This window comes from Larus michahellis, chromosome 9 (genome assembly GCF_964199755.1).
Source record: "Larus michahellis chromosome 9, bLarMic1.1, whole genome shotgun sequence".
Classification (NCBI taxonomy): Eukaryota; Metazoa; Chordata; class Aves; order Charadriiformes; family Laridae; genus Larus; species Larus michahellis.
In genome coordinates, this window is record NC_133904.1 from 31,460,837 (window position 1) to 31,488,450 (window position 27,614).

General features: G+C 38.6%; 2 protein-coding genes and 1 long non-coding RNA gene across 45 annotated transcripts in view; 2 read left to right on the top strand and 1 right to left on the bottom strand.

The window, feature by feature from the left end:
- LOC141748935 (guanine nucleotide exchange factor DBS-like) overlaps positions 1–10,977 on the bottom strand; it is a 243,678-nt gene extending 232,701 nt beyond the window's left edge. For 23 of the 39 annotated variants that reach the window (XM_074601749.1, XM_074601740.1, XM_074601751.1 and 20 more), the window contains exon 1: positions 326–547. The gene's annotated coding sequence lies outside the window, so the exon portion shown is untranslated. Of the gene's footprint in view, positions 1–325; positions 576–1,093; positions 1,413–1,845; positions 1,944–10,904 lie in introns of those variants that run through there. The other 16 variants (XM_074601713.1, XM_074601746.1, XM_074601720.1 and 13 more) reach the window with 9 other exon arrangements.
- Positions 1,824–8,967, top strand: LOC141748937 (uncharacterized). The gene is made up of 3 exons (XR_012589169.1): positions 1,824–2,003; positions 3,792–3,923; positions 7,436–8,967. It is a non-coding gene; the product is annotated as an uncharacterized LOC141748937 (long non-coding RNA).
- Positions 10,978–11,068: 91 nt separating the features above from the next.
- DIAPH2 (diaphanous related formin 2) overlaps positions 11,069–27,614 on the top strand; it is a 225,110-nt gene continuing 208,564 nt past the window's right edge. For 3 of the 5 annotated variants that reach the window (XM_074601953.1, XM_074601951.1, XM_074601954.1), the window contains exons 1-2: positions 11,079–11,384; positions 27,224–27,256. In XM_074601953.1, coding sequence (XP_074458054.1) covers positions 11,265–11,384; positions 27,224–27,256 — 153 coding nt within the window. In that variant the 5' untranslated portion in view covers positions 11,079–11,264. Of the gene's footprint in view, positions 11,385–27,223; positions 27,257–27,614 lie in introns of all 5 variants that reach the window. The other 2 variants (XM_074601955.1, XM_074601956.1) reach the window with 1 other exon arrangement.

Genomic DNA, 27,614 nt, shown 5'->3' on the forward strand with positions numbered 1-27,614 from the left:
TAAACTGATTTGTCTGAAAGGAATTAAATCCATAAAAGCTCTTCTGTTGTCAAAAAACTAAAGTACTGTTTCTTGATATTTCCTACATAAGCGAGTCAAACCACATACCATTCTACAGTTACACAGCGTAAACCAGTAGTACTACTAAAATACACCCCCCCATCACTGGTTGTGTCACCTTTTTAGGTACCTTCAGCCATGAACAGAAACTGCACAAACAAAATACATATGCAGCTTAAAAACATAAAGCAGTAATTTAGCAGTTAACACACATAAAACATGGCTTGCATTTAACAAGTTACTTCACTAAGAATAATACACTTACCAGGCTAATAAAACAGCCAAAGAATCCTTGCTATCCAAACAAGCAAAACCCTAGAAAATAAAAGTTATCTTTCACTGGATGCAGCGATACAACCTCACTATTGTTAGGTGACTGCCTTTCATTAAGTCCCTAGTCTTTTCAGTTAAGATTTCATACGCTGCCATGTTAGTATTTTCTCTCTTCAATCCTTAAACCACCAGCAAGCCTAGCTCAGTCTGTAATTTTGCTTTTATTTATCTCACATGGCTCTGTTTTACAGGCCTTCCCACAGCTGTTCCTCAAAATTTAGCAATTTCCTCAGCAGCCTGAGCCAAGATGACACAGCTGGGCCAGATCACAGAAAGGAGCTAGATTCCTGAAAGAGCCAGCTGTATGGTGAAGGGGATTAACACTGCTCTCTTACCTGTCTTCCCTTTTGTACCAATGCAGGTATTTCTGAGACCACATGATAAGCACTGTTAAGGAATTGAACCATGTTTAAATAAGGGATATTTTAACCCAGATCACTTTCGCAATCCACTTAACAACAGTCACATGAATGTTTGCTGTACACAAAAGGGGGCACCAGGAGACTGGAAAGGGTAACAGGCAGAAACAAAAAACCCCTCTTTTTACAGCAGGGCTAACTTTTTAAAATAAAACCACAGTTTGAATAAAATGCGAAGCAACTTCTAACTAATAACTTTCTATTAGTAGAACTATACATAGAAAAGACAAAGCAAAGCAAGAACTTCACAGCAAAGACTTCAGAACTAACTGAACTATTACCTGCACGTAAACAGTCCCCTACCGGTGGATACTTCTGTCCTGGTTCCGGTGGGGATAGGGTTAACTTTTCCTGGTATTCCATGCCATGTGAGCCACGCCCACCCTGAGCTGCCGGGGGAGGGGGCAGGAAGTTGCTGCTTAAAAGCGGGCTGGGGCGTCCCGGGTCCGGCCGGTCGGCGAGCGGCGGGGAGCGGCGGTTCCGTAATCGCGTTTGTATATTCCCCTATCCGTGTTGTTGTTTGCCTGTTCCCTTTGCTGTCCTGTTAAACTGCCTTTGTCCCAACCCAAGAGTCTTGCCTTTTCTTACGATTCTTCCTGTGTTAGGAAGGCACGTGCGAGCGGCACGTGGTTCTTTGTTGCCATCTGAGGCTAAACCACGACAACTTCTAATACCCTCAGGTGGCTAAAAAGATTTCCTTAATAAGGGGGTGGGAGTCTCAAAGGTCCTTGGAGGATGTAAAGAGACAAACTTCCCCGAAGAACAAGCATGATTTAGACCACAGAACTCCAAATTCCAGCAGAGACAGTGGCTGTGGAGCTCTGTGCCAGTTCCACTCGTTCCTTAGACTGCAGTGAAACCACACTCAGGGAAATCTGGCATGACCTTCTAGCCAAACTGGGAAACACTGACCTTTCTCTTGCCATTAGACACCTTTAGCAGCTGACTGCATAGCTACTTGACTGCATTGCCCTCTCTTAGCTTCCTCTTATTTTCCCGATTCTCTTTCAGACACTCTTTCGGATAGCCTCACCTTCTCTCTCCAGCTGTCTACGAAGATTACAGAGCCCTCTCCTCCTGCTGTCTTCTCCCTGGACAATTTCATCCACAGATTTCTGTACCATTTCTATTCTGAAATTATAAGATTGTCAGAAAAATAAGTTTTTTAAAAACTGGACAGTAATAATTCCTGTAAGTTGAACCTATATTCTTCTACACCAGAAACTTGCAGTTCTTGTACCATCCTTATCACTGCAGCATTGTGTCACCTTCCTATAATGCATTAAGCAATGGAACAAGCATCTGTCCCATGCTTGTGCTCATGTTTCTCCAGAGAGATATATGCAGGAGAGCGTTTTGTTTTGGCAGCTTTTTCTTCATACTCCCAACACCGAAGATTCAATAGAGGACCCAAGTGTTCTGATGCAGAAATGAGCAATAGTATACACTGATCTGGCTTACAAGCTTAACTTGCCCCTAGCCTATACACCTTGCTCTTTTTGCACAATTTCAATTGATTTTAAAACACATGGCTGTGAATTATGGCAGCCTGAGTGCAGACAGTATTCTTCCCTAAGTCAGAATGTGGTAGACAGGAAGGGATAAAAATCTTGCCTCTTGTCACAGTATAAACTGTCACATTTCATGAATCACAGCATTTTTAGTGGAGAGTTAAAGGTGACAGTAATGAGGATTTGGTACTATATTACTGTTAGTTTGGTAATCTCTTACTGTCTCCTATTCCTTATGTCACTACAGACACGTGAATTAGCTCAGTAATTTGTCAGAAAACAATTTTTTTAAATCTATTAATTTTGCATTATATAGATTTGCTTAACAAATACACTTTGCATGTGGATAGAGAGGGAAATATATACCACTTGCCACCCTGAGTCACCTCCTCTTATACTAAATGAAGTCTAATGTGTGTTATCATGTGAAAAAATCACATTCTCTTGGGCTGAGCTTCAAACTCATCTTCAGCTACTTGTTCAATTAAAAATATACAATTGTGCACATGTGGAACAAGATCAGAGTTAATCTTGCTTCTCACTGGTGTTATTATTTTACCACACTCCATTCATTTATGAAGAGGACTACGTGGACAAGCAAAGAATTTAGATTACATATTCCAGAATTTTTCTTTTCACAAGTAAGTTAATTGTAAGCAATATTTAACAGACAAAAAAAAGAAGACTAATTCAGAAGAAATGAGAAATGTAGAATAAGAGAAGACACTTTGTTTTCTGTAAGCCTCATGCAAGACCATCTTACTAGAACCGTGCCAGATGATAAGGAAACCTATTAGACTTCAGAGCGATGTTTTTCCATCAGAAAAGCTAGACATAGTTTATTTCAGTGGTAGTTATTAAAGATTCTTATATGTTAAACACAAAAACTAAGTGAACCAAATGCAGAGAGTACACCAAATACATTGCTGCTCAGGGTAATTTTTCTCAGGGTAATTTTTCTCATTCCTCAGAGTTGCAATACCTGCTTTTCAAGATATTTAACTAAGCAAATCCCTTAAATACCATGAAGAAATTATATAATAAAATAGTATTAGTTTACCTACTAAATAATTGCATCACATAACTAACTTGCCTCCCTTTAAAGAAGCTGTTTAAATAATCCAATCCCACTGTTAGCTCATGTAAAAGGACACACTTTTAAAATGTGTCCCACCATTCTCCCCAAACATGACCTTTAGTGGAGTTATCATAGCTATGAAAAAAACCTTGACGCAGACCTGATGATGAAAATCCCTCCGTACAGTGTATATACCACCAACAAATGATACGTGCTACACCCAAAGACAAGAACTGTTAAAAAAAATCAATTCCTTTCTATCAAGGGAAACTATTATTCATATGCTGAACAGGTAATTACCATGGGTGAAAATTACAAGAGTTTTTACCTGATTCTTCCATTGAACAACTTGAACAAAGATTCCTTAACACTATCTTTTGCTTTTATCAGGCTTACTTTTGTCCATCTGCCTGGAAGCTCTTCATTAATATCTACTAATGCCTTAAACATGTATATTTCCATCAAAATGAACTTCTTCAACTAATTCCACCCAGAAACCTACTTATTGGAGTATGGGCAATGGTGAGTTACAAATAAAGCTATTCCACTGATAATTAATTCCGTATACTGTAGAATTGTTATTTACTAAGCTTTCATATCACTTACAGAAATTGTAAACACTATCTCCCCATAATACAGCTTGCTTTGTGGACAAAATAAACAAAGTAGGAAAGTTACCATGTAGAGCAGCCTGACCATTAAATAACCAGTTCTGTTCTGTCCTGTTCTGACCAGCCCTGGGTAATTTTGAGGCATGTGTGAGGAGGTTGCTAGAGAATGGCTACAGGAGGGTATTTAGTTTTTGTCAAAAGCTGTGAAGATGTAGAAAAGCAAGATAAATAGAAAGGTCCCTAGTGCTGAATGTGGTCAAGGGAACCCATGTTTTAAATAAAAGGAGTAGTAAATAAAAGGAGTTTATATTGAACTGTTTAGTTATGTTTGAGAAGTAAATTGTGCTGCGAGATAGGAACATCAAAAGACATTTTCTAAACAATTTGGGGAAGATACCACAGCAGGATAAGCTGTGCAACTCAGCCATTGGTCTGCTGGGAGATGTGCAGAACAGGCAAGAGAATCCCCGAGTAGCCTTAGATGGGAAAAAGATACCACATTCTGAAAAAACACCTTTTTTGTTGCCTTCTACAGAGCTGCAGGCAATGATAGAACACGGTCTCTGAATTACACTGTCAGATACAGACAGTACATAGGTGCTTGGTGTATAAAATACTAGATATGACAGAAAAAGTGTAAAAATTTAGTAGCTTTTACTAAGACCCTGAATACTGTATTTAAATCAACAGTAACTATAGGGATTTGACTCTAAATCAAAAAGATGTACTATATTGTTAAAAATGGTAAGGTAGCACATATAAATAACATTAAATGTACATTTGAAAACTGAGATGTAGTATTTAGTGGCAACATTACATTTTTTCTCTCTGTATAGATCACCTCCAGTTCTTTCAGGCTGGAAAGGAAACTCAGCGTTATAATACGAGACATAACTGTCCTAGAGCAGTTGTGTCCCAGCACATAAAATGTGAAAAAAAATGGAAGTACTAACCCAAGAAGTTCTATATGATACTACTGGGATTACTTTATGGGGAAAAAAAAAAAAAAAAGGAACAGGCATTTTGCTTGCCAGCAATACTGAGAAATTACCACTAGATGCAAAGTTTAGACAATTGCACTAATAACCACATCTTGTACTAGCTAAGACTACAGTTTGGCATTTTAAAAGAGAAGGGGAAAAAAGGTAATCAATTATTACATAATTAGCATGTATATTGGCTATTTCATATAGCAGTTGTTTGTTTTGTTTTTTCCTGTGGGAAAAGCCCAAAATCAAGAAAAGGGATTTCTTCCTACTTATTTTTTTACATCATCCTCTGAAGTAATTCTGTGCAATTTAGTCATACATGTATTGTTTCTAGAAAACATGAACGGGGCATGAATGCTGTTCTCATACTACTGTGTTAAAACCTGAAAGTAAAAAATCACGTGGAGAAGATAAACCTAGTTGTGATCTAGAATTATAGGCTAAGTGGTCAAAATACAGAAAATGGTGAAAACAGAATTCACCTAAATTAGTTAAGTGCTTCAATAAGGGAAAATTCTTGTAACAAAAAAGTAACACATTGGAAAGTATAAACCTAAAAAATGTATTGATGTTTTGATTCCTAAGTATTAGGGGAGCCTGGCCTGGAGTAAATTAAAATTACTAAAGATTTGTTCAGATTAAACCCATTATTCACTTTATTTCTGGATTTATATAAGTCACTGTTGTGGTTTAACACCAGACAGCAACTGGACCATGCAGCAGCTCACTCACCCGCCATTCTTCCCCGCTCCAAGGGTGTGGAGAAGAGGGGGAAAAAAAAGAGGGGAAAGGGAGAAAAAAAACCCTCATGGGTTGAGATAAAGACAGTTCAACAGAAACAAAGTTTTTCCTTTTGGAAAAATAACAGGGCATTCTCAGCACCTGGTGAATTGGCACCATCCAGAGCAGGGACTGTGGATTCCCATCCTCCGGCTAAGTCCCCTTTATACACTGAGCATGTTGCCTATGGTATGGAATATTTCATTGGCCATTCCATTGCTTTTTCTATGCTTCTATGGGAAGCTGGAAAAAGTCCTTGAATGGTGTAAACATCACTTAGCAACAACTAAAACCCATACCTATTACTGACATTCCTTTCACAGCAATCACTAAAAGGAAAATTAACTCTTTCCCAGCTGAAACCAGGACAGTCACTTTAATTAAGTGCCTTGACACAAGTAGACTGTACTTTTAATGTATAATTTAATAATGATATACCCCATCTAGCTCCAGTGCTTTAAGATTTTAAATTAGAGTTAGACATGGAAATTAAAGATGAACTATAGGTCTCCTGTGACCGCAGAGGTAATTACTTTGCTAACATATGCAACATGAGAACTTTTTTAAAACAATAGGTGGGAAGCTGTCAGCTTCCTCTTCCTATAAAAAAGTACAGGCAAAACGTGTAACTCGACTTAAAATGGAAAAGTTCACAGCCTAACGTGAACTGTTGTGCAGCCATCTTACAGCTGGTTAAAAACAAAATGTAGCTGTAGCCATAGAAAACTAACCTTGCTGCAGCTGTAATGCTTATCGATTTATAGAAATGTTCATTATTAGCTTTGCTTTTAATTAACATTTCTGATACTGTTCATGATTGTAACATGAAATGTCACTTTGTTTTACTGGTTAATATAGGATGTTTTAATGTACCTTCAAATCTAACAAATTTTGTATAGATATGATAGTAACTTCTTGTGACTTAATTTACAGAAACACTATAGAATGTACAAACATTGCCTTTAAGAGGACAGGAAATTATTGTTTTAGATTAAATAAAGCTTTAGCAAACAGGTATTTATTGGCATTATCAGTGACTGTATTTTCTCTGGATTTAGGTTTGCAAATAAATCATATTTATTAAGTAGTCAGAGTATTTTTTAGAAAGTGAGGTTATTTTGTCAATAGGGAATATCTATTCATATGCAAATAATGTTCTTCATTGATTTTCACTGCTTAGTAGTTAATACTTCTAATCCTATTTTCCTACCTGATAAGATAAACTATATACTCTGTGATTTTCTTTTTATTATTTACCACATTTTTATGCACTGTAAACAATCTTAGACTGACTGCCTTCCAAAGATATATTTTGGGATTTTTTAAATTACTAAACGTAAATAGATTCCAACTACAACTGCAAAAGAGAGTAAAGGGGAGGAGGGTAAAAACTGACTGCAGTGATGATACTGATCAGGAAGAGAGACAAGACAATTTGAAGAAAGTTTTACAGCTAAACAGTAGTAGAAGGATTGTGGTATGTTTTCTGTGGTAGAGTGGTTGTGCTAATGATATAGAACTTTTGGATGAAAAGCAGGGGAATGTACTACTGGGTGACTTAGCAGCATGCTTCCTGTTTGTGGTTAAGTTAAATACTGCATGTTTTCTCTCCTGGTATTATACAGAACAATTCCTTTTTTTTTCTTTTCCCCAGTGCAGTTAGGACAAAGACTTCAACTGTCTTCTTAACTGTCTTCCTCAATACTAGAAACCTGGTGAATAGGACATTTCTCAAGGACTGAAACCTGAATAGCTGGTTTGGTGACCAGACTACAGCTGTTTTAGAACTGCTGTTATTAAACAGAAGCCTAGGCCTTCTCTGGCAAATGGAAATTCCTTCACTGAATTTCTAAAATCACATAAACCTAGAACCCTTTTCTTTTTCAGATATACTTGGAGTGTATGTCTTCTGGAATCTTGCACAATTGTATTTTTTATATGTTTAGAGGGAGGGTGCTAGAGTGACAAGTTCTTACATTGCTGGGTCAGCCAGTCACCTTCAAAGGCCTATTTCATTCAAATTCATATATAAAATAGTACATGCTTTGAGGAAGCTCAAGATATCTCATGCCTATCTATCTATTGTGTGAATTTTATTTTTTTTACAGATGCACACTTGCAGTTTTCTGTCACTGTTAGCTGTTGTGGTTACGTGACTGAGATTACATGCAAAACCACAAGGAGAAATGTTAGTATCTACGTAGCAGCGGCCTTTCACAGTTACACGTTTTTAGTATTGTGAAATGATTTTTGTAAAATGCATAGTTTTAAAATACATTTTCTTCAGAGATGAAGCCAAGTAAAGAACAGTTTGTACAACTACTAGTTTGTACCCTCAGGCCATACTATGTTGCTCTCAGAGCTAGGCCAAAATACTGCATTGCAAACTGACTGCCAAAATGATCTGAGGTTTGCCTGGTTGCCTTAAGCAGAATTGTGGTTTTCTGGGCTTTTTTTTGTTTTGGTAGGGAGGGGCTTTTGTATTTAAATTTTCCTAATTGGGACAGCTGCATTATTTAACTTCACACCTTTTGCTCAGAATTGCCTGCAGAGTTTAAATGCCCACAGGTCCTTGGTTCATACATGGAATATTTGTTTCTCAGTCTAAGAAACAGGGGAAAAAAAGAATACTAAAATGCTGCAGTATGACTAAAAACATTTTCAAAAAGAACATGGTAGGCTTTAACTTCTGAGGAGGCTGTGAAGTAGATCTAATGATGCTTCATTTATAGTAATCTATTCAACAGCTAGTCTCCAGAAAATCCTGTAGCAATGTTTTTGTACAACAATTTTAAGTCACAGCTGAGCACTCTATGTGGACACTTGCAAAATATTTGTGAGTCAAAGTTAAAAAAAAGTGACAACTATGCTAACCAGGCAGCCATTTGTACCAGGAGAGCAGGCAAACAGCAGGAGGAAAGAGGAACTAAGAGTACTTGTGGGGTAGCTCTTTCATCACATGATGTAGCTATAGCCTGATGGTTGCACATTTTTTCACCATCAATTAGACAAGAGTACAGTTATTATTGCATATTGACACTGAAAATAGTAAATGTTTTGTATTTTCTTTTCAATGTAATGTGCATAGTCTCTAAACCTGACTTCAGTGCTTTTTTTCCGTTTTGCTTAAGATCATGAATGGGATCTGAGTTTTACTCCATCAAAAAATAAATTAACTCAATGCCTGAACATACATTTGCTCCATTTTTTTTTGAGTTCTGTCATGTGCATTTGTTTTCAGTCATACTGCAAAGTATTTTTGCAATGTTCTGCCTGCTGCTCTTGAATCTTAGAGGTCAGTCTAATGTAAAAGTTTTACTGAAGACTTGACTAAAGCAGTATGAGTAGTATTGTGGCAAATTCAGAAAATTTGAGTAAAAAAAGCTCTTGAGCACTCAAGAGTTATGCTTAACAAATAGTGCTACAGAGTTTGAATTAAAAACTCTTAAATTTGTGTACAGAGATGTCAGGCAGTTGGAAATTATTCTGTGTTTTCTCCGACTCTGGAATGACTGACCTTTCTGCTCCAGTTATGGGTGCTGCTTAATACAGACAAATAAACACAGCACAGAAAAACAAAACGGCCATTAGGGCTAACTAAAGAGAGGAAAAAAAAAAGATCTGAGCATTTCTTTTTAACTGGAACTCGCAAATTGTTTTTAAACTGTTGCTGTAGAATGAAGCACTATAAATTATAAACCAATGTGGTTGGAAATAACATTACATTGCCTGTCACTGCAAACAAATCATTAAATTCAAGATTACTTGATTAATTTCATAATTACAAATTTATGCGTGGTTAAGATAGCATAAACTATGCCCAAATACTTACTGTTAAAATCAGTAAAATGAAATAAATGGATAACTTGTACTAAAAAGAAGAGCTGCATGCCAAAGGAGAGTTTAGAACCGAGCAGCTCGACAGACCTGACCTCCTTTATAACCTACTAACTTCTGCTGCAAAGATTCTACTCCAATGTTAAGACCCCTGCAATTTTTGGAGCTGTCATTTTATTTGAAAGCTGGTGTTGTCATATTTTATCAACAGGTTTTCATGATCAGATTTTTTAAAAAAACCCACCTATTTCATCCAGTACTCAGGTAAGTAGAGCGCGACAAGAAATGCAGACAGATACATGAATCTCAGGCATGCTTAAACTATGTGTGTATGAGACAGAGATGGGGAAAATTCACTGTACTGGTCTCACCTGTCTTTTGAAAAAGAACAAGCCCACTGTGGAAGAAGTGCTGAGCTGGGCACTTTTCTAGTGGGCAATCAAGTAATACTTTTGTATGTTAATTTGGACTCTAAAGATTTGCGGATTGTCCTTGTCCCACCAAAACAACTGATGATGATTGTTATTCATGATTGTTTTTTCAGTATTACTTAACAAGCACAGATTCCACTATAGGAACACAAAACGTGTGCTTTCCTCTTTCTAAAATAACAATTATATTAATATGAAGACATCTGCCAACGTGAGCCCTCTAATAATCAGGCATGCGATGCTCGCTTCCACTATCCACACTGATATATCCATGCTGAGACCTTCACTTTACAGACTGAGGCTCACCCAAAGGGAATCTCTAACCCACAGAAACAGTTCAAGCAATTTCTTTCACTGTTGTGAACCATGAGCACGTGTACATGACTCAGATATTGGGGACTGGAGTTCTTTACTTAAAACATCGCAGTAATCCCTTGCGTATCGTGTGCTTCCAGAACGAAACAGAGTGAAACATACTTGGGTGAGAACAACCTCATGAGGAAACCCGCCCTCTGGGCACTCCACACACGGGGCCCAGCGGCTGCTTGGGGGAGGCCGCTCAGATGGAGACAGGGCTTTTCTCCAAAACACCTCCTGCCACAGCCGTTGCCAGCCGTCCCGCTTTCTCGAGAGCCCCAAAGTACTACCACAGCCGGCTCCGGCCGCCTCAACTCGCTGCCCACCCACGGGCCGGCCAACTCCGCCCGAAAGGAGACGGCCGCGCACCACTCTCGGCCTTCCCTCCTCACAGCAACCTGAGGCACGACTTGGCTGGCAGCCCTCAGAATAAATCCACCCACACGCCGGCTCCGCGCCGCTAAAGCCGGGGCCGGTCAGTTCTGGTTCAGACTTCACCTTTTCCAGTGGGCGTTTCTATTCGAAACCCCTCAGTTCCGCCATTTCCTGGCCGGGCACCGCCAGCCCTCGCCCGCTCCCGCCCTATGGGCGGCTGCCGGCCTCCACAGCGCATGCGCGCGGCGCTGGCACATGCGCGGTAACGCCGGCCGGGCGCCGCGCATGCCCGCGGGCGTCCGGCGTCTCCGAGGCGGTGGATTGGGAGGAGGCGGCGGGGCAGCAGGACCAGGAACTGCTCCGGGGAGGGGACGGGGAGACGCCCGGTGTTGCGTGTGGGCCGTATGGGGCCTTGAGGGTACAGCCCCGGTGAGAGAGAGAGAGGGGCGGGGGGTTGTGCTGGGGCGCGGAGCCGGTGGGAGGATGGAGGGTCAGGCGGCTCCGGGCGCTGGCGGCGGCGAGGAGCCCCTGGGCTCTGGCAGGATGAACCCGAAGCGGAGTGGGCGCGCCGCAGAAGAGGAGAGCCGGAACAAGCCCAAGCTGGTGAGCGAGCCGTGATGCTGGGAGGGGGGCTGGGGGCGGCCTGGAGAGGAGGAGGAAGGCGGGGGAGGAGGAGGAGGCAGCGGCTCGGGTGCCTTCTTGTTGCTTCCCTAGTAGAGGAGCTGGGGCGGAGGGGCGTGCGGCCGGGCCTGGGGGGTGCCGGCCTTTCAGGAGTTAAAGGCCCTTTTTTAAAAAAAAAAAAAACGAAAAACCAAAACCCCAACAATCCTGTGAGCTTCTGTGAGGGCTTCTGGGCGCCGCGCGGGAGCGGGAGGCGGCAGCTGGCGGGGGGCGTGCGGCGGGCCGCGCTGTGGGAGCGCGCCGGGGGCGGCGGCTGACAGGAGCCGGGGGTTCCCCCGGCAGCAACGCCGCTGGGTGAGCGGGACCCGCCGGCCGCTGCCCTCGCCTTCGGAGGGAAACACCCTGGGGCCGGCTGGGGGGTGGTGGTGTTGTGTTTTTTTTTTTTTTTTTTACTGTCGGTATTGAAGCATCCGGTATATTGGTGGTTATGATGCCAACGACGTGCCTCCCAAGAGAACTTCTGAATTAATGTGAAAATAATGAAAAAAATTTGGAAATTTTCCGGTCTTCTTGGAAAGATCTGACACAAAAACCCTCTTTGGAGCTGTAGAAGTTTGTTCACTATGCCTGTGCTTTTTGACTTAAAAGAAGGAATTTCTACTTACAAACCTGATAAGTTGAAACATAGTCATATTTCAAAGCCAACAGCACTGCTTTATTTTTACCTCGTTTTATAAAGGCAGTAGCAGCAAGACCAGTTAATGTGAGTGTTTACTTTTAATTGTTTACTTCTGTTACTTACACCTATTTTAACTTTGAATCAACTCGTTTTAGCTCAGTTCCCTGATGGATTTTGAAGAGCAGCAGTATAGCGGACGCTTGAAACTTACCTGACTTTTCTTATTGAATGGAATACTAGTTACAAACTTTATTTAATCTATGCGAAGTTTTTCACAGGTAGTGGTAAAACTAAGTCAATATTTAAGTGCTCTCACCTCGTGTTCCTCTCATTGAGTATAGTGCAGCAGAGCCTTGGGCTGATCAGCCTGAGAACTGTGGGGTTTTTTGTCACTGAAAACTAAGTTAGAATGCATGTGGGTAAGATATTAAACTCAAAATGTATGAAGCATTAAAAAGTTACTGAAAGTAACAGTTATCTAAAAGGAAGACAGAATGCTAGAATACTGAATAACTTGAAGTGTGTTTTTATTGAAAGTGACCGTGTATATCTTAGCAAAAGGCAACCAAATATGATGTGTTACTTTGTTTTATAGTGTTATTGGAAACAAACTCATACTTCCTTGCACAGGATAAAGATACTTCTTCATATAAACAAGGTGTTTGTTTATGTTTATACTAACTTTACTATTTCCTAGCTAAAGTAGCTAGGAAGGGTGCTTGAAGATGCCCACGGGGAAGTCCTTTAAAAATCACACAGGAAAGTTCTTCTGTTGACAGCTGTGGATGCAAATTTGAATATTGCTTTAGCAGAGGAGAACACTGTTCTGAAAGAAATGCATAATTTAAAAAATCAAAGTGAAATGAGCTTGAAATTGGATTGAACAGGATAACTATTTCCATTGCATGTTCTTTTAAGTTATTATAGAATCACTAGAGTAGGCTTTTATTGTTACATTTAGTGGAAAAAGTATGCTATGTTAATATTTGCGGTCATATGCTTTCTTTTCTTGAGGGGACGATTACAGTTCAGCAACAGCATGGATGGGATGCCTTCTGAAAGATAGTTTTGCCCTGTGATAAAGTGACTAGCCTCTGATGATATCATTGAGTGAACAGCTTGAGTGGGAAAGTAGATTTTTTTTTTTTTTTTCTTATTCTGGACATGATGTACACAGTGTGTAAAACTGACATGACCTCTGAGGAAGAAAAGGGATGGGATTCAGGTGTGTTTTAAACTGAGGCAGTGTGAGTGGACTGCCAGACTTACCAATTACTGCCATGGGTTTGTGAGGGAAGAACAAGGCTGCAATCAGGGAAAGGATATATCCGTTATATAGGAGAATAATCTTACTAAATTTTGTTGGCTTTAATTTTGAATGAGGAGTTGATTCTGCTGAGGTTAGCAATATCATCAGGTAGTCAGAGAGCAACCTTTCTTGTACCTCATCCCTATTCTCTTCACTATACAAATAAGATGAAGGTATATTTGGGACTTTTGTAGGAGAAGCCATGCTACTTGTGCAAGTGTTAAGTTGTCACCGAGTTTGTATACAAAGCTGCTCAGAGTTTGGTGTGGAGATTTTTTGGTTCAGCTTCATAACTTATCAAGTTTCAGTAGAGTTATAGGGATGAATCAACCTGCACTCTGTCAGCTTGTTGCGTATAATTCCAGGAACTCGGTGTGCTGAGAGGAGTGTGTCTCATCCAGAACTTATTTCACACATCAAGCGGAGTGCTGAACAAGGGCTTGGTGGGAGAGGGTGTGCAACTCCATGTAACAGAGGATTTATTTTTAGTTCCTAGCATAGCAGCTGAAATTAGGCAAGTCATTGGGAAGAAGTCTAGAGGAATGATTTTTTTACGATAGAATAAAAACGGCTGTAGGTGACAGGGAGCTGGGAAAGCTGAAGTCATTATTTTGGGGGAAGGGAGACTCTAGAAGAAGAAGAAGGTGGAAGTTTTTTTTGTTTCCCCACACTCTCTGTCTGAAAGTAAAAGTTGAGCAATGGTGCTTGGCCTGCAGATGCATAGTGGTTTGGTGGGTTTTTTTGTTTGGTTGGTTTTTTGTGTTTTGGTGGTCGTTTGTTTCCCCCCCACACCAAGGTCTGAATCAATTGCATTTGTTCCTGATTGACAGGAAGTAAGACGAAGCTATCAAGAGAGGATCTGTGCTAGAAAAGAAAATGGTGGTGTAAAGTATTTTTCTGTAAGATAATTGTTGCATATGTACGCACACAAATAATTGCAGATGGTCTATATTAGAACTACTAATTCCATTTTTTTCTGCTTTAGGTCATTTTGAGAGTCATTTGAATTTTGTATAATTTGTTGCACCTGGCAGGACTGCACAATGAGAATTTGGTTCCAGTTTTTATACTAGTAGTGTGTAAACTGGAATATTTTTCTAAAATTTAATGTCTGTCTTGTGAGCACCTTGATGCATCGCAGTTGCTGAAAGAGCTCTGATTTAATTTTTTTTTCTTTATTTTTTTTGCTGACAAAAGGACTGGAGGTGGAAATAGGTGCCTGGTGTTTTTGTCATTATTTTTGTTTGCAATGAAATGGGCAGAAAAAATTAAATTGTTTTGGCAAACAATCATCTGATCTCATGCCAGCCCTGAGAGTAGGCTGGCATGAGATGGCAGTGAGTAGTTACATTCTTAACTGGGTTTGGCAATGGGCTTGTTTTGCTTATTTAAAAGTATGCTTGTTATACATGGGGAAACAGACTAAATCGAGGTTGTCAGGGAGATTGCTGGGATTCCTATATTTGTTAATCCTTAATTTAGATATTGTTTACTCTCTTTAGCATTTCACTGTCACATGGGATGTATATAATTCTGTTGGGTACCTAGGAAATCAGTAAGTGTTTGAAAAGTGTCACGTCTGATTTGATGTAGCTATTGTAGCTTAGCCGAACCCAAAGTCTTATCGAGTTATTTGCCTTTCTAGCTGGGAAGTTGAAGCCAGGCTTTTTACAGAAGTTCATGGGAGAAGAATGTGAGACAGAGGTCATAAAAAGGAGCAAGAGAGGTCACTGGAGAGGAGTCTGAGTATAAGGGGAAAAAATGATTAACGATTGGTTGGCCAGAGACACTGGAATCTCCGTTCTTGGACACTTTCAAGATTTGCAAAACTGGACAAAGCCTTTAGCAGGCTGGTTTTAATTTGGTGTTGAGCCTGCTTTTTGAGCAAGAGTTAGGACTAAACTGAGAAAGGAAGGAGATCCTTTCTAACATCTGTGATTCTATGAATCAGTACTTGAAAAGAGGTGTTATAGCAGGATTTGTGGTGCTTCCTGAGTATTAGAACACTGGCTAACTAGAAGTTAATATGGCTAATAATTATTGTGTGGTTTTTAATTGAAGTTAATAATAAATTGTGTTGGTTTAGTATTAGCATAATTAACACATTTCTGTGCATATAGTGGCTAGTACCACGCTAAAAGCATTCTCCATTACCCTCAAGTTCACTTCAGGTTTGTGTGGTAGTTGTTCAGTGACAGATACTCCACTTAGCCCCCTTCAGAAATTTAGTTTGTAGCTGTCTTCTGAGCGTGATACTGTTTTTAAAAGCAGATTAGGAGGAAGATCTTGTGTAACATGAAAAACAAATTGTTAGGGGTAAGAGAGAGCTTATTTAATTGGAGAGCAAGTGGATTTGGTGATTCATCCAACAGGGAGCAACTCATACTTTGTTTTAAAAGTAAAAATTGTTTATGCTTAATACTGAAGTCTTTCAAACCCCGCGAGCTTTGAGATGAATCAAAACCTATGAACTCAACATTCTGACTAATGTGCCATAAACTAGCGTTGAGCAGTGGAATGAAATCTTTTATCAATTAGCTTTAAAACAAAAGTAAACTGCATGTATTTGGGAGGATAGGTTTTCCAGCTGCGTTACTCCACCCGTATCAGTGCAGGAGTTAACCAGGGCTTTAATTTGTGTGTGTCAGTCGCTGTCAGACAGGCCCTGTGCTACAGGACCTACAGCACACCATCACCTTTGACTCCTAAGGTTGTTTGATGTCATTCTCCTGTGGAGACATAATGTGCTTTTTACATGTGACTTGTTTAGATGTTTCTGTGCTGCATGCATGAACTCTGAGTCAGGTTGAGCAGAGACTTTTGGTGAATGAATAAAATGTATTACGTTTGAGATCATAGTGTCGCTGAATAAAATCAGTGCACGCCTGCAGAGGATTCTTGCTTCAACTGTATGCTTGAGGAAAAAGCGAAGTGCTTGTGTTTTAGAAGACTCTTGGTCTTATTAGATCAAAGTCAAGACATTCCAGCAAGTGATGTTAGTTAGGGTGCAGCCATTACTGAAGAGTAAGATTAACGTCTTGGGAATATTTGGTTCTTTTGCTGAAAAGCATGCTGATTCAGCACTACTTCTAATACGGTAGAGTAGGGTATGCTTGGTGCTGATGTTTAAGTAAATGCTTTAGCTTTTAATGTGAATTGATATTGACGCTGTTAAAATGAGGTGATAGATACAGTGATAAGCCTATCCGCTTGTGGTAATTAAACTTCCTGAACTACTACTTGTAAGGCAAAACTGCAGAGCTATTCTGTACCATACAGGAAGCTTTGCAAACAAAGCAGATTCCACCTAGGCAATGTGGAAGACGCTTACAGTGAGAACTGACAGCATGCATATCAAATGGAAGTGATGTTTTCTGAGATTTTTTTCTGAGATAAGCACTGGGTTGATGAATATCCAAGTTGTTGAGGGTGAACTTTTGTTTTGTATTATGAATGGCCTGTAAAGCATTCTGATGATGCTGTGATTGCTGATGATCTGGTAGAAGGAAAAGATGGGCTTAAAAACTTTGTCTTGGGTGACAAGATTACTTCATCTTTTCTGCAACAGTTGCAGTTCTTTAGAGGTAAGCTATAATGGCTAATAACCTTCCTCAAATTTTTTTCACCCCTGTGCAGATTTAGAGGTAAAGTAGAACAAGAGATGGCAGTTGCTGCTGAAGCAACTAATTTCATTTGGTTATCCATCAGTTTACTTGTTCAACCTTAAAACCACAAGAAATTAGGAAATTACTAAAATGAATGTTTTCATACAGTTCCTTACAACTTTTATATCATGGCCATTCTTTAGATACAGTAATATTTTTTTTTTTTAATCATTCAGTAACTTAATTTTGGAGGAAATAAGTTTTTTGTTATAAAGGGCTATGGTAACAGAGCAGATACTTTTGAGAGAAGATTAACAGTTAAAAGACTAGTATTTTTGTAGCAATTTATAAAGTTGCAGGTAGACAAAGCTAAGTTGTCTTAAACTTGCATGTTTTTTTTTATATCAAACTGATCTTTTACTTAAGGTCTTGTGAATCAAATAGCTTATCTGGGCAGTATTGGTGGAGTGAGGGCCTCTAGGTTTCCTGCTTTCAAGAGTAACTTCCTAATAGGTAGATAAGCTGAATCTTCCTTGACAAAAGTTGTTAGTACTAATGTCGTCCCAAAGCTTTTATAGCTCTTTGTTCTTGCTCAGTGAAGGATTCCACTTTCTAAGGTACATCATTCATGCAGTCTGGAATGCGAATATATTCTACTTGTTAACAATTAATTGTATACAAGAAAGGGGTGACACTTAAAGAATCAGCTTTTTTGAGGCATCAGTGTGGGCTTAAGCAGTCTCCATACCCTCCTTAGTGCTCTACTGACTTAAGTTTTTGTGTGACAGCGGGACAAACAAGATCCTGAAACGGAACCAGTCAAAACCTCTCCTTTATTGTTTTTACTTCTTTGATTATTTGCTAGAACTAATAAGATTGGTGTTATGGCACAGTAGAATTCCTCATTTTCTATTGTTTTGTCCAAAGTTCATCCATTAGTACTATTAAATTATGATTGTGTCTGCTTTTCAGCCATCTTGACTGTTGAGTTGGACATGGTGTGAAAGCAGCACACTGTATTCACATGGGCAGACCTGAAAACGATCTGCTATGGCATTTAAATGATATTGTAACCTAGATCATGATAAAACCCATAAACTCAGCTGATTTATAGAAATTGAGAACTTGGAAGTTCAATTCCGGAACAAGCCCACACATGGAAAATGTTGTATGGTCTGATACAGCTACTGAAGGTATTTGATCCACCTGGGTGTGTTAGTAGTTGGTCACAAGGTGTAGTGCATACTGCAATACCACCACACCTCTGTTACATAAACCAAAAATGTTCTTAAGAGTTTCTAATAGATATGGGCTCTTTCTGTGTAAACAGGAAATTCTAGTTTTGTATTATTTTCAGATTGTTTTGGGGGAGAGTGGGAGAAGAGGAAATTCAAGGTGATGCGTATGTCAGGTGGCTTAATTGTGAAGTTCCCTTCTTGGTCCTTTCGGTGATTGTCAGAGTAAATAATTGGAGACAAGATGGTATTGGAGAAAGTGTTACATATGCTGAAAGTGTGATACATGTTTGCTGCTTTAAGTCTTTGCCTAGTGTTATCAGATATGGAGGGCATCGAAGATGGAAAATGTCTTTATCACTAAAAAATATTTTCAATTTATACTTCAGAACAGTTAAGTGTGTTTAAACTTGTTTTGAAAGTGAAGGATATAAGTGTAAAAGTCGCTAGCTGATTAAAGAAACGTAATTGGAAAGAATCCTGCCTTCTATTCCTTCATGATTTTTGTGTGTGTATATATATATTTTTAACAAATACTCTTACCACTCTCCTAATTGTAGTGGAAATATGAAGTTTTCTCTTTATAACGAACCCAAATTAACATAGTTTCCCCTTTTACGTGAGAATACATACAGGAGAACTTAGTTGAGGAATGTAGAACATTCAGAGCAGTGCTACCTGGTAGTTCAGAATAAATTTCTAAATAAAGTTAAGCTTGAGGCAGCCAGGTAATAGTACTGTATAACCCCAGCACTTGGAGCAATGGGACTGTAGATGGAACAGCCAGTAAAGCAGCAAATGTAACTTCGGGTTATGTAGGCTAAGGGAATTGCAGTAAAGGTACTGGTGGATGCAAGTTGGCTTGAAGGTACACAGGCCCACTCTCTCATGTTTCTTAGTTCAGGGATTAGCTAGTCAAATGCTAATAACTCTGTCCTGTATGGGATGACGTTAACAAAAATGCATCATAATTCCTGTTTAGGCATGAGGATGAGAGGAAATAGCCACAGACCTTAAATGTTTTTTGATGATACATTTCTGTCACTTCTAGTTAGTTATGTGTTTACAAGTGACTCTGTTTAAATTTATGTTGGTCTCTCAGGGATGGTTGAGCAAGACTAAATAAGTACTTTGGTCAGGAAAAATGTTAGTTTTGCAGTCTAGCTCTTGCCATAGTAAGAAAGAATAATAATGGTGGTTGTTAAGAGTATGACCTTTAAAGGTGCCTGTGGTTTGTTTGTTTTTTGTTCTTTGTTGTTGTTTGTGTTTGTTTTTTTTTTTTTAAATGAGTGTAGCTTTGTGAGGAACAAATACTAAGCCAACATGAGATTCATTAGATTCTAGATTCCTAACAACAGATACAAATAGTTAGTTCTTGTTCAGTATACAGTATCCTGCTTTCCTGTTACATTTTCATTCTTCGTAGTCTCCTGCTGTGAATTATTTTTATACCTATAAAATTGAAGTAACTTCTAAAATACTGTGGCTTTGTAATGGAACTGTGCTGAATGTTTGCATTTGTAATTGTGTGAGTGCATAAGTAGATGAGAACTTGACAGTTATTAATAGTTGAGATGGTTACATGCAGTGTTCTAGTTGCATTATAACGGGTAAGTATGTGCATGAAGAAGAAGAAAGACGACAGAATATCAGGGTAAGCATATACACTGAAGCCATATATATTTTAATTTTTGTGCCAGCCACATTTAGAGGGTGCATTAAAAAGAAAAGGTTTAAATACAAAATCTGAAATGCAAAGGGTAAACCCGTGTCATCTGGCCAAGTTCAAAAGTTAGCACAAAAACTGAAATTAGCTGAGATACAATGAGGGACAGACTCAGACTGAAGCAAGCCATATGGTAACATTTCTGTCTAATTTTGTATACACTGAAGTAAAATTACATACAATAAGAAGGGTTTTCGTAGTCATTGCAAGTCGTTGCTTATAAAAACCTTAACCAATCACAGATTGAGTGAACTAATGAATATGACAGATTAGTAGAAGATAGTTTATAACCAGACTTGAGACTTAAGTTGCAACCAAAGCCTCAGCACTGAAGCACGTAATAACCGCTTTTTATCCTGACTTTGGTGCTTTGTTTCTGGTACTGCTGCCAGCCTTAATTCCCATAAAACCAGATTCTTCTTTCTTTCTTGGGTATTTTTTTGGTCTTATTATATAATGGGACAGCAAGAACTGTTGCTCCCAGGCAATCTTCTTTACTAGAATTGCTTCAGTTCTTTTCCACTCCTCTATGGCAAACAGATCTCAACTGCTTTATTCTCGTCAATGGAAAAAAGTGAGGTGAGGAAACTCCTTTTGATTTAGCACATAATTTCTTGGCTGAGCTCTGCTGCAGTCTCTCCAACCTTTACAGTCTTCCATTCTCTACTATTCTACCATTTTCAAGCAGTGCTGTTTCATTTTCATTCTCCAGTTTATTTACAGCTCGGTGGAAGCATTCCCAAACCAGAAAAGTAAAGTGTACAGCAGTAAGCATTAATAAAATTTCCATCTGTAAATGAGATATACAATTTCCATTTTCAAATTTTACAAATATACATTCACGTTTGAACTTCAGACAAAGTTGGGCTGGATAAGACAGGCTTCCTAAATCCATTAAAGTTAGTTTACAGTATTCTGTGATTCAAACTAATTCCTGAATGACTTACAAGATAAGCAGTAATCCCATCAGTTAACATTTTTATATTTAAACCCAATTGTTTTGTGAATTTATGGGAAGACCTTTATAAAATTCATGTGGGTATTCATGGGTAACCTAAGCACATACCACACTTCAACACTTCAATATTATAATAAACTCATCTTTTTTTTGCTTACATTTTTCCCTTCAGCAGAAGATAACAGATTATCCACAACCCATTTATAAACATCTGTAATCATACTGAATTCCTGTTACTTGTTAACAGGGAATCTCACCTGTACTAAAGTCAAATGATACTGTTGGCTTCTTCATTATTATGTGTAATATAATTCCTCTCTATTCACATGCAGCTTCATTTCCTACTTCCCTGAAGGACAAATAGTCTTCTCAGGAAGCTGTTATAAACAGGAAAGAAGAGGAAAAGGAACAGAAAGCCCTTGTGTGTATCACATCAGCTATAAGTTCGGTTTAACCCGATATGCTTTGGCTGCTGAGAGTCCATGCCTGCTGAAGTTACGCGATCTAGAGTTTCTCTTCAAGGAAGAGCCAAAGTTCCTTGCTATGGCAGCAGCATTGCTCATTTTTCCAAGTTTTAGTATAATTCTATTTATTATTAGGGGAGAAAAAAGTAACTTTACAATCAACTTTTTCTTATGAAGGGATCAAGTACTGCTCTGATCAAATACTTGTTCTTTGCTAGGAAGTCGGTGCCTTAGAAGACAGGCAACATTATTCTAAGAAGTTGTTGACGTGATCCCTGTGACCATATATTCCAAGACTGCTGGGTACAGACAAAATGAATAAGTTCACAAGTAATTCCTGCTTCTTTGGGTCACTGCATCCCTTCTACTGCCAGTTCCTTTGCGGGCTGTGTTTTGGTTGGTTGGATTTTGTGAGGGTTTTCTTACTATTTAAAACACGACCCAAACAAAACGAATACATGTCCTCACTTCCTTAAAGTCTATCAAAAGTAAAATACTCCATTTTCAAGGAGCTGCCCAGTATCCAGTGAAACTCTTCACAGTATAGTCTTTATGTCAATTTCTGCAACTTGCTATGGGTCTTCTGCTTTATTTTTAAGTTTATCAGTTCTGTCCCAACAGATGTATTCTACTGGTTTTATCCTCTCCTCAAATGGTAGCAGAGGAAAATTCAAATGGACTGACATTTATTTCAGTGTTTACTGTACCCACAAGAGCAAGAGGTGTTGTCGAAACCAACAGCATGCTTAGTTAAGAATCTTCCCAAAACTATCCCTGCGTACAACAGGAAAAGTATAATTGAGCCTGTCACTTATACAGGCGTATTAGGCTGTGCTTGCGTGCACTGTGAAATAGGAAGCAAGTAAGCAGGAATGAAAAAGAAAAATTGTGCAAAAGTACTGAAGAATTTTCTCATCAGTTTCTCAAAGCAGTTTCTGCTTCGTTTTTCATGAAGATTTCAAAAGAACTCTCTCACTGTCAAGTGAACTTGTCATTGCTCATCTTGAAAGAAAACTCTAGGTTTCAACAAAAGATGAATCCCAGGTTTAAAGCATATAATTGTAGTTAAAAGGGCAGCATGTCTATAAAAGGGTAAAAACAAACTAAGACCACACTTCAGTAAGAGTAAAGATGAACCTTGTCATAATAAAAAAGACGTCTCTCTTTAGGAAGTGAGGTATAAAAGGAGGAGCCCTGTTCTCACTGCTCTTAATTGACCAAACTCAGTAGCTTTATAATAGCTTTCACTCAGTCTGAGCAGCTCCACAATGTGTCTGAATGAAAAGATCAGCCACTTGCACTCAGGAGAGGCCGGAACAAGGAAGGAAGATGAACAGCAATTTGACGTGCATCAAGTATTACTGTCTAGCAAAACTGGCTTTGTTCTGCTGCTATGCTGAAAGCAAAAGCCCAAATCCACTGCTTGCTAAGCATAACATTGAGATAAAGTCTGCACATACTCTGTCAAGAATTGTTTTGACATAGTTTTTCCAGTTTAACTGTTCCAGATTTTTTCAAAAGCACTTCACGGTAATATTATACCAAAAAAAGCAAAAGCCAAGTTCCCTAAAAACTCAAAGCTCGGAAGTCAAACAATTGCACTTCTGAAAAACAAGCAGCAGAGACAGAGGGCTGAATGTGGTCCTGACAGGCACGTGTGGCAGAAAAGCAACAGGCGCGCAACCGGTACGGGGAGCATCTGAACCATCCATGCACTGCGCTAGGAGCTGTTAAGTCCCAGAAGGTGGTCCGATGACTATTCAAATGACTAGTTTAGCAAGTGGTCTCAGTCTGTTTTCCTGGAAAAAACCACTTTCTGATTTTTTTCCAAACCACTGGATTTGTTTGCTGTGGTGCAGTAAACACAACATGCTGATACTGACAAGCAATCCTCCCCAATACCGGTACAATAGGGACCACTTGGACAGATGGCTTCTTGTCTGATAAAGTATATCTGGCACTTTTTACAGGCACAGAAAGCTACATGGGTGTATCAAAGGATTTTTGAAATGATTCCAATGCACTTCTAATCTACTGGCGTTTTACCAAAGGAAGCTTAGGAGGTGCGGCTTTTGAAATAAGCTTTCTTATCATACAACATAATTGGCACTCAACTATCTGAATCCTGTTTGTTTGTTTTTTTTAAATACAGTGTTCTTCAAGAAAGATCATTAAAGTATCCATTACCGAGATTATTAGATTTGAAAGTGAAATTATTTAAGGCGAAAATAAATACAATGCTAGTCCGCAGATGACCCAAACAATAAAATGTATATGGCAACAGCGTATATGCTTAGCCTGACAATTCAAGTACATGAAGTAGAATTCCCGTACTTATTTTCCCCATTTACGCTGCTGACAATTGGTGCAGTCCCACATGCTGTCTTTATACTGTCAAATATGACTTATTTTCTTTTTTATTTTGTATGCAAATGCTTACCTATTCTAGTGCAACTGATACACTGCATGTAACATGTGAGGTCTTGCTGGAGGAACCTGTTGTTCCTATGCAGAAACTTAGTACCAATTTTTGTTGCTACAGTTATTTTATAGAGATTTGACAGACTGGCCAGAACACTTAAACTAAGAGATTCTTAGTGAGCCCTTTTTGGGCTTTAAGGACATGTAGACATGGAGTTTTGTACCTGCTTATTTGTGTGAGTTGTCGGTGGTGGTATTTGATTGTTGGGTTTTTTTCTTTTCTCTTGGTTTTTTTTTTTTTTTTTTAAATGTGCCCTATAAAACCTACTGTTGGTTAATGATTATGCAATGCCACCCGCATTTCAAAATTAAGTACTAAAATAAGTAGGTAGAGTTTCTGAATAAAAAAAAGAAATTACCTGAAGTTGCAGCCTGTGTGCAGAAGCAGGTGCTGCAGCCCACCACGATTTGCCTGAGCAGTGTGCAGTGGAGTGGAAATTGCTGTTAAGTTTAGAAGTTACCCAGCTCATCGCTATTTCGTTGTAGATGTGGTAAAATGTGAGTTGCTTATGACTTTATTTTTGTGGTGGTAGTGAGAGTCTTGAGTGTAACAATTAAGAACATGGCAAAGTAATACTTAAATGTAGTTTAAAAGATCAACCAACCCACGTAAATGCACCTTAATTTACAATTTATGGCCAGCTCAAGTGATCTTGAAAGGTTTATTAATACGTAAGTTTGAAAAATATTCAAGTGAGTTTTGCACTAAAAGTTAACGCAAGCATTTCAAGTCGTTTAATTCTTTGAATGTTGACATTGTTACTGCGGTAGCCTGAACTGAACTTGGATGAGGAAATAGTGATTTTTATACCAGTAAATGTAGTGAACTGTGGTGAAAATCTGTCTGCTGTTTTTATGTGTGAGACTTCAATTACTCTGAATGTTAACATGGCTGAGACTGACCTTTAAGATAAAAGACTAGTGTGATGCAGTTGCATTAGTGTATGCTATCATTTTTGTATGCCTTATTGTTGTGATCTGTCAGTACTTATGCAAGTAGTGGGATACTTAGAGTAAACTAAAATTGGAAGAAGTAAATAGAAAGTGATATTTTTTTAACTATTGATGGACAGGAAAGACTGTGTTTAAAAGGAAGAAGCTCAGTCACTTAAGTCTTCTAAATGAAGAACTAAGTAAATCAGTAGGAAATAGTTCTTTGATCTAGGAGTTGAAGTTCCATGGTTTGTGTTGATATTACAAACTAGGAGAGAGAGATGATATGCTGCTGTCTTGAGTTGTATGTATATTTATACATATAAATATTAATTTTATATCCCTTATCTGCAAATGTTTTATCATAGGGGCTTTTGCAAAACTTTTGCCTTTGGGCTGCTTCTAAAATCAGGGAGTTGATGTCTTTACCAGCTAGGAAAAGGTTGACTTCTTTTCATCTTGTGATGCAATGGCTGAAAGAATAATGCTAGAGGACTTACTACAAAAACTGATATCTTCAACTTCCTCCTGGGGAGGTAAAGCACTTTTGGTTTATGTTCTTAAATCAGATTGGAAGCATGATTTCTTTGTTAGTATAAGAGACTGTCAAAATTCTGTGTCAGTGAGAATCTGTAGGTACATAACTGCCTTGCCTCTGCCTCCAGCTACTTGCAGTATCTCTTCTACCTGTTAAATGTGTTGCTTATCTTGAGTAGCTACTGGCAGCAATGTAGCTTATGCACCATAAGGAAATCTGGGGAAGTGAGCCTGAGCTGTCTGAAAAAATGCTGTGTGCTAGCTTGCTCTAGTATTCTCTATTTTGCCCAGAGGAGTTTGAGTGACAAATGCAATATAAATGTAGAGATGGAGTAGATTATCCCGTTCCAGGTTCTGGGAGAGATTGACAGTACTTAAATGAGAAGGGGAAAAAAAAAAGAAGTATTTCTAGTACAAGTGGCTGCTAAAACGGGTACAGAGTTTCAGAACTTCTTGCTTACATAGTTGTCTTTGGATTGAAGTCATGGTTAGGCTTTACTTCATTTGGAATTCCTGCTCAATAATCCCTATTCAAAATAAAAAGTCTATTTTCTAGCATAAGGACATGTTTATTTTCATTTCAAGATTAGATTATTACTACTTTTTTGAAGTCCAGGTAACAAAAAACATGTGTAGCTGTAAGGAAGAGGTTTGAGATACAGCAATTAGGAAGGTGAAAGGTTGTTGGTGTCAACATCTAAAAAGATTTTGTCCTAGCTGTCCCTCTTTCCCACCTTGATGCCGCCTCCACTATTTGCGTAGTCTTCGGATTTCTTTATTTCAGAAATACAATATTGATAATTGTAGCCAAGTAATAGAAAGTAGAATTAGAAGGAACATGGTATCTTAATATCTTCCACCAAGGGGAAGTAAAATGTTGTGTGGTGTATGTTGAACAGTTCCAGGTTCATTTCCTATTGAAGCCGTGTACTGTGTTAAGGATAGGCAGTGGTATGGGCTATTGACTAGAAGCACCATGATCACTTCAGCTGGTGAGAGCATAACCAAGGAATCTGAAACTTTACTGTCCAAGAAAATAGGGTCGCTTTTTCCTAACCAGCGACTTGCAGGGCTGTGTCATTAAGGATCAATTACCATACTCTTTCATATAGAGCCGTTCCTTTTGTCGGTGTTGTGTCCCATCCCGCTCCCTCTCCCAAGTTTTAGATCTTAATTACCTGTTAATGACTGCTTGGTGTAAACTGAGCATTGTTTATAAACCGAATTCTTCCTTGATACAATTATTGGTATGCAATATAGATTGCTTTCTTGGCCGTGAATAAAGATGTGGTGTTGGTGATCTTTGTCAGCAGGATTTTACTGCTGTTAAGGAAAAAGTGAGAAGGTATTAGAGGGGGAGAGATACAAGTGACTAGTTTGTACATCATCAGTACACTGTCTGTAACCGGTTCATCTGTCAATTTACGTTACTTGGTGTTAAGGAGAAATTGGCAGAAGGGCTCAAGAAGCTAGGGCACAGGAAATTCTTCTCAACTCCCCGAGTCTCAAAAACTCTGTCAAAACTGGGAACGTCATATAGCTATCTGCTGACTTGGTTTGAAGTCCATTAGTCCCTGTTTGTTTTGGAAAGCTTTTTAAGAGATCTTGCTGCATTTTTGTGAAATAGTGGGGGTGCTAGAGCTACACACGTTTCGGGTTTATGAGTTAAATAGGCAAAAGACAAGGTGAAATGGGATGCAAGCCTGCTTTCACATAAAATGCAGTAGATTCTATGCTCATTTAGCTGCAGTTTTGTTAGAACACTTACTGAAATTTCAAGTGCTTTTTAATGTTAGAATGTGTGAATTATAGACTTCTTTATTCTGAAACAGTAGGTAATTGTATTTTTTTTCTTTGATTTGTGTGTGTGTTGTTTTTTTTTTTTTTTCAATAGAATATTCAAATAAAAACTTTGGCAGATGATGTGGTAAGGTCTTTGTAACATCTTAATTTGCAATGGTAACTCCACGCTGCATGCTATTTTACTCCAAATGTTGTGGACAATATAACATGTTCTTATAAGGATATTAAGCATTAGATTTCAGAAAATTGAGTTACTATTCCTAAGCGTAATTAATGATATCTATTTGGAGAAGGTTAAATACTTTAGTAATATTGTGTGTATGTTGAAACTGTTATTCAGCAGTTCAAGTGATACTTCTCTTGACCTTTCTATTAACAGTAAAGGATCTGCAGTGGTTCTTTAAAGTTAGTTGCCATATGATTCGAGTGGAACCATTTTGGGTAATAAGTGTGTACTGTATATCAAACAACAAGTTTGTATT